This window comes from Rhinopithecus roxellana, chromosome 18, assembly GCF_007565055.1.
Source record: "Rhinopithecus roxellana isolate Shanxi Qingling chromosome 18, ASM756505v1, whole genome shotgun sequence".
Taxonomy (NCBI): domain Eukaryota; kingdom Metazoa; phylum Chordata; class Mammalia; order Primates; family Cercopithecidae; genus Rhinopithecus; species Rhinopithecus roxellana.
In genome coordinates this window covers 98721041-98735525 of record NC_044566.1, presented here as the reverse complement: position 1 = coordinate 98735525, position 14485 = coordinate 98721041, and the positions used below count along the sequence as shown (strand labels likewise).

The 14485-nt window shown below is 38.8% G+C and overlaps 1 protein-coding gene across 1 annotated transcript in view; it reads left to right on the top strand.

Moving 5' to 3' along the window:
* The window catches only part of GPC6 (glypican 6), a 590829-nt gene extending 576675 nt beyond the window's left edge, over positions 1-14154 (top strand). Inside the window, exons 6-7 of the mRNA XM_030922398.1 lie at positions 5217-5392; positions 9776-14154. Coding sequence (XP_030778258.1) covers positions 5217-5392; positions 9776-9978 — 379 coding nt within the window. The 3' untranslated portion in view covers positions 9979-14154. The remainder of the gene's footprint in view (positions 1-5216; positions 5393-9775) is intronic.
* The last annotated feature ends 331 nt before the right edge of the window (positions 14155-14485 follow it).

Below are 14485 nucleotides of genomic sequence, written 5' to 3'. Positions count from 1 at the left end.
TTAAACCATCAAAGATCAAAAGAGACAAAGAAGGCCATTACATAATGGTAAAGGGATCAATTCAACAGGAAGAGCTAACCCTCCTAAATATATATGCACCCAATACAGGAGCACCCAGATTCATAAAGCAAGTCCTTAGAGACTTACAAAGAGACTTAGACTCCCATACAATAATAATGGGAGACTTCAACACTCCACTGTCAACATTAGACAGATCAACGAGACAGAAAGTTAACAAGGATATCCAGGAATTGAACTCATCTCTGCACCAAGCGAACCTAATAGACATCTATAGAACTCTCCACCCCAAATCAACAGAATATACATTCTTCTCAGCACCACATCGCACTTATTCCAAAATTGACCACATAATTGGAAGTAAAGCACTCCTCAGCAAATGTAAAACAACAGAAATTATAACAAACTGTCTCTCAGACCACAGTGCAATCAAACTAGAACTCAGGACTAAGAAACTCAATCCAAACTGCTCAACTACATGGAAACTGAACAACCTGCTCCTGAATGACTACTGGGTACATAACGAAATGAAAGCAGAAATAAAGATGTTCTTTGAAACCAATGAGAACAAAGATACAACATACCAGAATCTCTGGGACACATTTAAAGCAGTGTGTAGAGGGAAATTTATAGCACTAAATGCCCACAAGAGAAAGCAGGAAAGATCTAAAATGGACACTCTAACATCACAATTAAAAGAACTAGAGAGGCAAGAGCAAACACATTCAAAAGCTAGCAGAAGGCAAGAAATAACTAAGATCAGAGCAGAACTGAAGGAGATAGAGACACAAAAAACCCTCCAAAAAATCAATGAATCCAGGAGTTGGTTTTTTGAAAAGATCAACAAAATTGACAGACCACTAGCAAGACTAATAAAGAAGAAAAGAGAGAGGAATCAAATAGACACAATAAAAAATGATAAAGGGTATATCACCACCGACCCCACAGAAATACAAACAACCATCAGAGAATACTATCAACGCCTTTACGCAAATCAACTAGAAAATCTAGAAGAAATGGATAATTTCCTGGACACTTACACTCTCCCAAGACTAAACCAGGAAGAAGTTGAATCCCTGAATAGACCAATAGCAGGCTCTGAAATTGAGGCAACAATTAATAGCCTACCCACCAAAAAAAGTCCAGGACCAGATGGATTCACAGCTGAATTCTACCAGAGGTACAAGGAGGAGCTGGTACCATTCCTTCTGAAAGTATTCCAATCAATAGAAAAAGAGGGAATCCTCCCTAACTCATTATATGAGGCCAACATCATCCTGATACCAAAGCCTGGCAGAGACACAACAAAAAAAGAGAATTTTAGACCAATATCCCTGATGAACATGGATGCAAAAATTCTCAATAAAATACTGGCAAACCGGATTCAGCAGCACATCAAAAAGCTTATCCACCATGATCAAGTGGGCTTCATCCCTGGGATGCAAGGCTGGTTCAACATTCGCAAATCAATAAACGTAATCCAGCATATAAACAGAACCAAAGACAAGAACCACATGATTATCTCAATAGATGCAGAAAAGGCTTTTGACAAAATTCAACAGCCCTTCATGCTAAAAACGCTCAATAAATTCGGTATTGGTGGAACGTACCTCAAAATAATAAGAGCTATTTATGACACACCCACAGCTAATATCATTCTGAATGGGCAAAAACTGGAAAAATTCCCTTTGAAAACTGGCACAAGACAGGGATGCCCTCTCTCGCCACTCCTATTCAACATAGTGTTGGAAGTTCTGGCTAGGGCAATCAGGCAAGAGAAAGAAATCAAGGGTATCCAGTTAGGAAAAGAAGAAGTCAAATTGTCCCTGTTTGCAAATGACATGATTGTATATTTAGAAAACCCCATTGTCTCAGCCCAAAATCTCCTTAAGCTGATAAGCAACTTCAGCAAAGTCTTAGGATACAAAATTAATGTGCAAAAATCACAAGCATTCTTATACACCAGTAACAGACAAGCAGAGAGCCAAATCAGGAATGAACTTCCATTCACAATTGCTTCAAAGAGAATAAAATACCTAGGAATCCAGCTTACAAGGGATGTAAAGGACCTCTTCAAGGAGAACTACAAACCACTGCTCAGTGAAATCAAAGAGGACACAAACAAATGGAAGAACATACCATGCTCATGGATAGGAAGAATCAATATCGTGAAAATGGCCATACTGCCCAAGGTTATTTATAGATTCAATGCCATCCCCATCAAGCTACCAATGACTTTCTTCACAGAATTGGAAAAAACTGCTTTAAAGTTCATATGGAACCAAAAAAGAGCCCGCATTGCCAAGACAATCCTAAGTCAAAAGGACAAAGCTGGAGGCGTCACGCTACCTGACTTCAAACTATACTACAAGGCTACAGTAACCAAAACAGCATGGTACTGGTACCAAAACAGAGCTATAGACCAATGGAACAGAACAGAGTCCTCAGAAATAATACCACACATCTACAACCATCTGATCTTTGACAAACCTGAGAGAAACAAGAAATGGGGAAAGGATTCCCTATTTAATAAATGGTGCTGGGAAAATTGGCTAGCCATAAGTAGAAAGCTGAAACTGGATCCTTTCCTTACCCCTTATACGAAGATTAATTCAAGATGGATTAGAGACTTAAATGTTAGACCTAATACCATAAAAACCCTAGAAGAAAATCTAGGTAGTACCATTCAGGACATAGGCATGGGCAAGGACTTCATGTCTAAAACACCAAAAGCAACGGCAGCAAAAGCCAAAATTGACAAATGGGATCTAATTAAACTAAAGAGCTTTTGCACAGCAAGAGAAACTACCATCAGAGTGAACAGGCAACCTACAGAATGGGAGAAAATTTTTGCAACCTACTCATCTGACAAAGGGCTAATATCCAGAATCTACAAAGAACTCAAACAAATATACAAGAAAAAAACAAACAACCCCATCAAAAAGTGGGCAAAGGATATGAACAGACATTTCTCAAAAGAAGACATTCATACAGCCAACAGACACATGAAAAAATGCTCGTCATCACTGGCCATCAGAGAAATGCAAATCAAAACCACAATGAGATACCATCTCACACCAGTTAGAATGGCAATCATTAAGAAGTCAGGAAACAACAGTTGTTGGAGAGGATGTGGAGAAATAGGAACACTTTTACACTGTTGGTGGGATTGTAAACTAGTTCAACCATTATGGAAAACAGTATGGCAATTCCTCAAGGATCTAGAACTAGATGTACCATATGACCCAGCCATCCCACTACTGGGTATATACCCAAAGGATTATAAATTATTCTACTACAAAGACACATGCACACGTATGTTTATTGCGGCACTATTCACAATAGCAAAGACTTGGAATCAACCCAAATGTCCATCTGTGACAGACTGGATTAAGAAAATGTGGCACATATACACCATGGAATACTACGCAGCCATAAAAAAGGATGAGTTTGTGTCCTTTGTAGGGACATGGATGCAGCTGGAAACCATCATTCTTAGCAAACTATCACAAGAAGAGAAAACCAAACACCGCATGTTCTCACTCATAGGTGGGAACTGAACAATGAGATCACTTGGACTCGGGAAGGGGAACATCACACACTGGGGCCTATCATGGGGAGGGGGGAGGAGGGAGGGAATGCACTGGGGAGTTATACATGATATAAATGATGAATTGATGGGTGCTGACGAGTTGATGGGTGCAGCACACCAACATGGCATAAGTATACATATGTAACAAACCTGCACGTTATGCACATGTACCCTAGAACTTAAAGTATAATTAAAAAAAAAAAAAAAGAGAGAAGCGTGATATGATGAAAGCAATATTTTTTAAAAATTAATCATACAGCATGTGCAGGATGCTCTAGAGAGGAAAGAAGGGTGTGGGGGGGTCACTTTGAGGCTGCAGGGGGTGTCTCTCCAGTGAGAGAAATGGGAAATGGGAAAATAGAAGCAGGTATAAGAAGCTCTGTGAGAAGAAGAGGAAGAGGACTGGAAGATGGACAGATGGTGAGAGTAAGGAGTCAGAGAGGGCCCCAAGTACATTTCCAAGATCTTTAGCCTCCACTTATATAAATACCCCTAGGCAGCTTAAGCAGCTCACATTGAAGGACTGACAATTTTGACATTTTGATACAAGTAAAAGAAAAGTGAAACTTGGAATCATTTGATGATTTTACCCTTCTGTTTTACTGAACATTGGTAAATCTACCTAATTAAACCCAAGATTCTACTACAAAATAAAAACCCTAATAGACACCTCAATCATTCCAGTAACCACTGCTTACTTCTGAAATGTCCCCAAAGCAGGTTTTTCATATCCAGAATTTCTTCTGATTAAGATCTGAGATAGTGCCTCTGAAGTTAAGAATGGGCATCCTCACAGGAAACTCTCTCGGATCATACGTAATGTATAAGCCCCGTTCTGACTACCAATATTAGCAGCACTGAGGAAGCTATCGAATCCTTGACCTAAGCTAACATTTGGGATGGACAGAGGAAAGAGTCATTAATGTGAAGCAGTAGTGATGTGGTTTGGCTCTCTCCCCTCCCAAATCCGATCTTGAATTTAGTTCCACAATCTGCAAGTGTCGTGGGAGGGAAATGGTGGGAGGTAATTGAATCATGGAGGTAATTGAATCATGGAGGCTATTACCCCAGGCTGCTGCTCTCATGATAGTGAGTTCTCACAAGATCTGATGGTTTTTTAAGGGGTTTTCCCCCTTTTGCTTGGCACTTCTCTTGCCTGCCACCATGTAAGATGTGCCTTTGCTCCTCCTCTACCTTCCACCATGATTGTGAGGTCTCTCCAGCTATGTGGAACTGTAAGTCTATTAAACCTCTTTTTCTTTCTAAATTACCCAGTCTCAGGTATGTATGTTTCAGTGTGAGAACAGACTAATACAAGTGGTTTCTCATAGGTCCCCAGTTTCGCATTTATTTGTAGGCAAACCTACGTAAGGATTCAGTGCCATTTAAAAAAACTAGTCTGAGGCTATTTTAGCCACATCTTCGTCTGAAAAAAATGTGTTCCGTGTTTTCACTATTTAACATTTTTTTCCAGGAACCAGATCCAGTTTTTGCCAGGTGTCTTGGCCAACTGTCAGAGACAGTCGTCTGGTTTTGCATGGCAGCATCTGGTTTTATGGTTTCTGTGGCATCTCCCTAAGCTGTTCTCTCCCTCTCTGCCTTGCAGATACTTGCCTGAGATCATGAATGATGGGCTCACCAACCAGATCAACAATCCCGAGGTGGACGTGGACATCACTCGGCCCGACACTTTCATCAGACAGCAGATTATGGCTCTCCGTGTGATGACCAACAAACTGAAAAACGCCTACAATGGCAATGATGTCAATTTCCAGGACACAAGTAAGAAAATCCTTCCCAGCACCAGAAACTTCCAGAGTAAAAAATGGTTTTAGAAGATGACGCCCTGACTTTCTTCAAGAGCAATATGCCCTTTTAATTTTTTCTCAGTCTTCCTCAGGCTGTGATGCTTGTTATAGTGTTGTGGACAGAGAGCTCTGATCCACAAAACATAGGATACGAATAAAATAATAAATTCCACAACACAAGTAATAATTGCAATGTATTACATTCAGCCATACCAAAGCTGAAATTGAGTTTCATCTACCAGTTGATTCATTAATGACAATACAGCAAAATAATTTTTCACTTTCTCCTGTCCTCATCAATATTCACATCTGACCCAAACTTCTGCCCTATTCCCACCAAAAGAAGAAGGCTCAGCAGATTGCTTAGACAAGCTTGAGCTAGAATCCCTTATTCTTTATTCATTAGAGTCTCTACAAATTACTCTACTTCTTGAGTCTCAGGTTCCTCTTCTATAGAATGGGAAGCATCCCTGCTTCAGAGGCTTTTAGAAGCCTTATTCGAGGAGCTATGATAGTGTCCGGCGGGTAGTGAGCAGGTTCAGCTACATCATTTCCCTCTCTATCCAGCTATGCACACACACAACCCATAGACATTTATATCTGAAATATTGAGAGAAATTGTAAAATTCTAGTGCAATATTACACATGACTATTTCATTAAGGATCAAAGAAGCATCAAAAATGATTTGGAAGACTATTAAGTGAACATTGACATGAAACTATACATGGGTTTTGTCTGAGTGGTTTCAAGATGAATAACTACAAAAAAAAAGTTTTCTGTCATTGTTGTTTGTTGCTTTTTAAAAATATTACCCTTACAAAGAGAGTTCCCAGGACAAGGATTCTTGAACATAAGATGTGAAGTTGCCAGTGATTCTGTAATTTGGTTACTGAATCATAAGATGATGCTTGTGTGCTTGAATTAATGAGACAGAAAGGAATAAGTTATAGATAGAAGACCTCAAGTCATATCAGTCATAGTCATCAGCCTACCAAGTTATCCCCTGCAGAAAATTTTTGTGCTTCATTCCATTTTAAAGAACTCAAAAAAATAATTTTCTAAACAGAATAATTACCAACCCAATGGACGTTATTGCCATAAAATTCCTCAAAATAATCCCATTATCTCTCCTCCTTTTACTAAACCCCTCCTTTCCTCTTCAGAAGAGAACATTACACAGGTTTTAGCCATTGTTGTTTCACCTTGTTAGCACATAGCCTTACACCTCTCATTTTATCCATTGTCTTCTCCATTAAATAAAATGCTCTATTATCTAGAGAGTGGCTATTGGAATGAATAATTCAAGATACATAAGAATTAGTTGGCTTGGGTTTGTTGCTTCTCTCTCCTCTCTGACCTAAAGAGGTTATACATATATCAAGCTGTAAAGCCCAGGGAATGGCCAGGAGGCAGAAGTCTTACTGCATTTCCCCTCAAAAGAAAATAAAATCAACAATTAAGAGGATCCCTGAGTTCTAACCCAAGCACCAAATGTGCCCCCTCTATTTTAAGCTAGTGTCTGTCATACAAACCATTATCGCATTTTATAACCATCAGCATCCTTATTGCTTTGGACATTTTTTTAAATTACTCATCCCATCCCTTAATATTTGCATTTGTGATTCCTTTTCAGACAGAGATGGGACCATTATTTTTTCCAGCCAAAATCTCTTGTCATATTTGCTTCCCACATTTTTTAATATTCTAAATCATTTTAATAATATCTCTGTAAAGGTTGTATTACTTCTTGTTCATGACACCCATGTTCAGAACAATTTCCTTAGCAATTCTGATATCTCTGAATTTAATTAACGGGAATTTTCTCCCTTGTAAAGGCCACTAAAGATAAATCAGAGAAAATGTTAAAAACCTAGTATAGTGTATTGAAGTGATCTTATCTGGTATTTAGATGTCCCATTAAAAAAGGAAACTGTGCTCATTTCTCTCATTGTGTCTTTCTCATTTAAGAAGACATTAAAAGAGTCCCTACATTGCCCCAACTTTACCTAAGTAGCATCCAGCAGCTAAACCTGGCCCTGGTTTGTCAGGAGCAGCTCAATAGGGCATCACCATTTCAGACTAGCAGGGAGGAGTTTAGGGATATTGGTTGGAAATCATTGAGCAAGTGAGAGAAATAGCTAATGTCCTTACAAAGCTTCCAGTTTCCTGAGCCCTTCCAGGTACATGATTTCTCATAACAGATAGATGTTATTACTATCATTTTTATAGGGGAGGAAACAGAGCCTCAGTAAGTCTAACTGGCTTACCCTGTGCATTTAAATAACAACTGTCAGGGTACATTCCAGGTCTCCTGTGCTGTAGAAACCATGTTTTTTCCATCAGGCATCACTGGCAGCACTGGGTTTGGTGTCCTCGAGCACTCTTCACACATTCTCTCCAAGGTCAACGTTGTCATCTGTATTTGTTTAGGTGAGGAAACTGCAAAAGTTGAGTAACTGCCCAAAGCACATTTATTTATTCAGCAAGTATTTGTTGAGCACTTGCTGTATGCCAGGGGCCACTGAAGGCTTTAGAGGTACAGAAATGAACAGGATTTACCAAATCTCTACCCTCTCAAAGATTGTGTCCTTAGTTTACATTCTTGAAAAGGAGATAAACAGTAAGCAAGTGAACAGGCACATAAATAATACATCTCCAAGCGGTAATAAGTACTTTCATTAAGCTAGTAATTGGCAGCCTGATCTGGGCCAGGTTTGAGTGACAGGGTTTGCCAAATAAGAAGGAATCAAGCCCGTGAGAAGTGGGAATAGGGAAGAAAGCAAGTTGGGCAGGAAGGGACGATGCCACCCTGGGTCGACATACTCTGTGGGTACCTGGGCCTTGGTTTCAAGCAGAGAATGGCCAACTGTTTCTGTCAAGGGCCATATATTAAATCTGTTCATCTTTGAGGGCCGCATCATCTCTGCCAGCACTACCCCACACTGCTGGTCTAACATGATAATACGTTTGTGAACAGGGGGAGTTGGATTCTAAAAAACTTTCATATATGGACACTGAAATGTGAATTTCACATACACTTTTTACATGTCATAAAGTAGTATTCTTCACTTGATTTTTTTCAAACACTTGAAACTATAAACACCACCAGGTACAGTGGAACATGCCTACAGTCCCAGCTACTTGGGAGGCTAAGGCAGGAAGGTCACTTAGGCCCAGGAGTTTGGGGCTGCAGTGAGTTATGGGCAACATAACTGGGCCTGGGCAACAGAGCCAGACCCTATCATTCATAGATAGATAGACAGATAGATAGATAGATAGATAGATAGATAGATAGATAGATAGATAATAGACTTTATGGATATCTATAAAATAAATTTTTTATGTAAATAAACCATTTTGGAGTTACGGACCATACAAAAGCAAGCAGCAGGTCATAGTTTGTCAACTCCTGATTTAAGGAGAGAAGCTGGCTGGGACAGAGTCCATCCTTGCTCACAGGAGAACACAGGTGGGGAAAAGGTGGCCAAAAGTTATATTTATAGAGACCTCTCACTACTATTGCTGCTGATCCTCTCATTTCCTATGTGTAGAACTTGTTTTCCTCTTCTATATTTTTCTTTTTAAAATCCATTAAAAAGCATGGTATCTTCCTAGAGCAATGGCTCTGCATATAAAAAGAGCAAAGAATGGAATTTCTTAAACTTAAGTACTGGCCACAAGTAATGTCTTTCTAAGGCCAACATGGTAGGTGTGGCCTCCCCTTGAGTCTGGGGTTCACACATTCCTTGGGTTGCATAACTCGGGTATCAATTGACACTGTTCTTCAAACACCTACTTCTGTACAGTCCACCCACTCGTCACACCCCTGCCTATTAAAAACAGTCCTGTTGGGTAGGGTGGGGGACCATGGATGGGAAGATTCGGCCTCCCACCACCATGCCCCATATCTGCTGAGCTCTTTGTTTCCACTCTTTCCCGATTGCTGGTTGTATTAGTCCATTTTCATACTGCTGTAAAGAACTGCCCGAGACTGGGTAGTTGATAAAGGAAAGCGGTTAATTGACTCACAGTTCAGCGTAGCTGAGGAGGCCTCAGGAAAATTACAATCATGACGGAAGGCGAAGGGAAAGCAAGGCACTTTCTTCACAAGTTGGCAGGAAAGAGAAGTGCCATGGGGGAAGAGCCCCTTATAAAACTGTCAGATCTCGTGAGAACTCAATCACTATCACGAGAACAGGATGGGGGAACCACCCCCATGGTTGAATTATCTCCACCTGGCCTCTCCCCTGACACGTGGGGATTATGGAGATTACAGTTCAAGATGAGATGTGGGTGGGGCCACAAAGCCTAAGCAGATCAGTGATCTAACTTTCTGTTTCAATCTTTCCACACTAGGTGATGAATCCAGCGGCTCGGGGAGTGGCAGTGGGTGCATGGATGATGTGTGTCCCACGGAGTTTGAGTTTGTCACCACAGAGGCCCCCCCAGTGGATCCTGACCGGAGAGAGGTGGACTCTTCTGCAGCCCAGCGTGGCCACTCCCTGCTCTCCTGGTGTCTCACCGGCGTTGTCCTGGCACTGCAGAGACTGAGCAGATAATCTTGGGTTTTTTGTCAGATGAAACTGCATTTTAGCTATTTGAATGGCCAACTCACTTCTTTTCTTACACTCTTGGACAATGGACCATGCCACAAAAACTTACCATTTTCTATGAGAAGAGAGCAGTACTACAATCTGCCTCCCTTTTTGTTTTCCCAAAGAGTACCGGGTGCCAGACTGAACTGCTTCCTCCTTCCTTCAGCTATCTGTGGGGACCTTGTTTATTCTAGAGAGAATTCTTACTCAAATCTTTCGTACCAGGAGATTTTCTTACCTTCATTTGCTTTTATGCTGCAGAAGTAAAGGAATCTCACGTTGTGAGGGTTTTTTTTTTGTCATTTACAATAAAAAAGGAAGAAAGAAAATAATTTTCCTTGTAAAATCAGGCCAAACCCCAAGACAGCTGCATTTTCAACAAAAAAGCAAACAAAGAAAAATAAATGAACTTTAACGCTGTAAGTTCAGCATTGACAGCCAACTCAATGTAAGCTTTTTTGTGACAAATCCGGGTTTACACAATGCTTATGGGGAAAGAGCTTAAAGTTTGTTCTAAATGTAGTGAAAATGCACTGTTGTCTTGGAGGTATCATCTTGCACTCTAAACAAACAACACCAAATTAATCTGGAGGTACTGATACTAAATTTGGAATCCCGTCTTTAATATGAGAACAAAAATTACCACAACTCAGCACCTCTCTCTCACCCTGCCCAATTTCAATTTAGTAATGGCACCATTTTTTCTTAATTCCCTTAATGTCTGTCCACTGTATCCAATTGGCACAGATTTTCCCCTTCATCTTCAATTACTAGTAGATACCCCCATCAATTCACCTTCCTCAAGAGTCTCAACTGAAAATAATCTTTAATGATACAATCTCAGCTTTTGCCACAGGTTTGACATTAACTAGACATTTCTGCCCCTGTGCTCATTACCCTCCCAAAACAATAGCTTTTTTAATGAATCGATACACAATTAGATCCATTCCTGAGTTTTCATTTTTAACTATTTACTTTGTGTCAGTTGGGTTCTGCATCACAAGGGCATTCTCTTACAAATAACTCACAACAGAAAAAAAAGTCAAGACAAAAAATATATATATATATAGTATTGACATGGAGATTTCTTTCACTTTTTTAGTCTTAGTATGATCATCTATTTTTATATCTATATATCTATAAATCACAGATTTTAACTTCTTAATTCCAAGCTCAGGGTTGACACACCTTTGTAAGAAAATGTTTTGTCAACCAGCTCTTCTTGTTTTGTGCTGCTCAAAGAAGGGATTCCTCAGTGATCTGTGAGCACCAAGAATCAAGAAAGAGAACTTTTTACGTATCTAACTGTCCATTTATGAAAAGTTTGCCAGGGCACACCCTTCTGCATGAGTGTGCTTCAGCCTGGGTGCTCCAGACTACACCAAACTCATGGGATGAGCCGTGGGTGTGCAGGGCTTTACTGGTGATGGAAACTGTGTGTGTAAAGAATGTTATTCATGAAAAACCATTGCTTTCATGTAAAATACCTTCGCCCTAGGACTCCTGCCTGGCACTTGGATACGTGATCTAACTCAATAGGCCAGTTTAGAGCCACAGCCTAACCTGTTCACCAAGTATGCCAAAGCCAGGCCCTATGCTCCCCCTGACAGAAAGAAGCAAAATAAACCAAACTGGGGCTTTATGAATACAGTTGACTATCCATATGTTTCTTGGTTTTTATGATGCATCTGGAGTAGGAAAAAGTAATGTTTCAAGACACCATAGTATGCCAGTCACATTTTAATTAACTCATCGACAGTATTGACACGTAAATGGTATTTTTCAATCTCTGTTCTCATCAAAATTAAAATTAGTTATTGATTTAGCCATCACATTTAAGTAGAACACATGTGGCACAATAGTATTAAGTATATTTGAGCACTTTTGCAAGACAGAAAGTATTTACAAGCATCTATTGCTACTTTATGCCTAATGAAATATAAAATGTAGGATGATGAGAGACTTTGTGGCATTCTTTCATTTAAAACTTTATGAAATTAACAATCTAGTTCACCATTATCTACTTGTAGAAAACCATCCATTTCACTGCCCACATTCTGGCTTCCTACCACGAATTCCACGTAAGACTTCTCTATGGAGGACCGGTCATTTGTGTTGCTCATTTCATTCTGTGTTCAGAAGTCAGTATTGTCTTTCTCCAATAATTAAGGTGCAATACAAACTAAATCAACCTTGATTTTCCAGACTATTTGAATAACAACTTGTCTTTATGGCTTTAAACTCCAAGTCTTTCCTTTTTAAAAGATTTCTGCATTCTCTTTTATGAAAAAGATCAGGATGCCTTGTTTTCCCTGTGCTTTCAGCCCCAAAAGGTTTTGTGCATGTGTATGAATACACATAATATTAATGAATGTGAACCCATGTTCTATACGCACTAAACACACAGATAATATATAAACGCCTGCTTCATTAGTTTCAACACCTTCATTATCAATATGATTCATATTGATGAGATATAGTGACGCATAATGAGCCAGGCAGAGAGCTGAAACGATATCAGTTAATGATGTCACAGTGTTAGCACCCTGCATGGATGTAGTCAAAATATCATTCAAGTTGTACTTCCTAGTGTTTATCATCATACTACTATGTCATATGATTTTCAGACTAATTTAACACGAGAAATGTTTTGGCCCTAAAGGATTTCGTTTAACCTGGTTACCCTATTTCAGTAAGTATTTTGGAATTCAACCCTCAAATTAATTTTTCTCATTTCAGCATATTGATAGGGGATGCAATGAGGCTTCATTATTTTTTATGACCTGCCCCTCATTTGCTCTGATGTTCCCTAAATTCTGTAATCATATCATAACTTTTGTTATGAATAGAGAGGAATGGGCTCACTGAAATCTGACACTAGAAATTGGTGGGTGATGCTCATAACTGCAAACACTTAGCTTATTGAAGTGCCTCTATTTACATGTTCTTTAGTTATAATATGTATTTTTCTAACAGAAATACACGTCTGTAATTGGTATATATTATACTTTGTATGTGTCACAACAAAAGCTAAACAGAGGCTAAAGTCTTTAGCAGAGAAGAATGAATTACAAATTTACCAATAAGAGCTCTGTTTATGGTTCTGTATTGAAGGACAACCATGACAACCTTCTGTCACTTTCACGAAGGCCAAGTTGGTGCTTTGATTATACCCATCGTAGAACGTTAGCACTAGAAATCTGACTCCCTTACAATGACTTACCTAGATAGCATTAAGTAACTTGTATCACCTGCTTTAAATGTAAGGGATAGAAAATACTATTTTGTCTACACTGTTAAACACTATTATTCATTGATAAGTAGTAATAATTATAAAAGTAACATTCTTTAAAGCAAACACATTGAAAATATTATTACAGGCAGAACCCTGATTTTTAATTTATATTCCCTGCTGCAGACATTAGCCTTCTTTAATTCTTTTGCCATTACACACGTTTTGGCTACAGACTGAACACCAACTAAAGTCCCTAAGGAGGAAAAAAACTTCACATATTCCTGAGATGTGATTCTTTTATTACTTCTTTTTGCAAAGCTAATTATCAAGTGATTTGATTAAACGTAGAAGCATTAGCAATTGCAAGTTTTACCCAAAACTTGCAGAAATTTAGACACATTTCCATTTACTTACTAACAGACCTGATTTTTATTTAAAAACACAATTTAGCTTTGCTAACAGAAGAGTAAAGGAAACCGTAACTTATAAATTTGCAATGTGTTCCTTCTTGTTAGAGACATTAGTCAGTGTTTAGTTTTAGACCAACTTACACAAACGGAGTATTGATTTGTACACATTCTGGAGACTTGCTACATCATGGTTTGCTACGGCACGGACTCAGCTTAGCATGGGGACATTTTGAACTTCATTCAAAGTTGAGTGGTTACGGAACCTTTGACATTGCCTTGTAATGAGGTACTTCCACGAAAAGACCCCTAACAATGGCATAATAGTGAGGTCTCTCTGCATATGCATACTATATATGCAGGATAAATGTGTGCACCAATCAAACCTAAAATTTTATGTGACTGTCAAATGAATATTATTTGGGTTAAGACTTTTCATTTCTGATTTGGATAGAAAATTGCTATTAATCTTGTATTAAAATAGTTTTTAAAAATCTACCAGTGCCCTTTCTGCATTTTCTTAATTATTGTCATAAATTTCAGAGCCATGGAACTTTTTGGGTTTGAGACATTTTTAGAAGGTTCAATATTAAAAAACAACAACAAACCCCATATAGTAAAACAGTGCCACTCACCTAAATACACTCAGCATCTGAAATCAGGAACTATTTGAATTTTAGAACATTTAGAGCTTCCCAAATGTGTATGGAAAATACTGTAGCTCTATTCTTTTGTACTGATTTCTTCTCAGAGGAGAAATTTAGTGACTTGAAAACTGATGTCAATACTTTATAAATGAGGTCAAAAAATAAGATCAAATGTGAAAAGA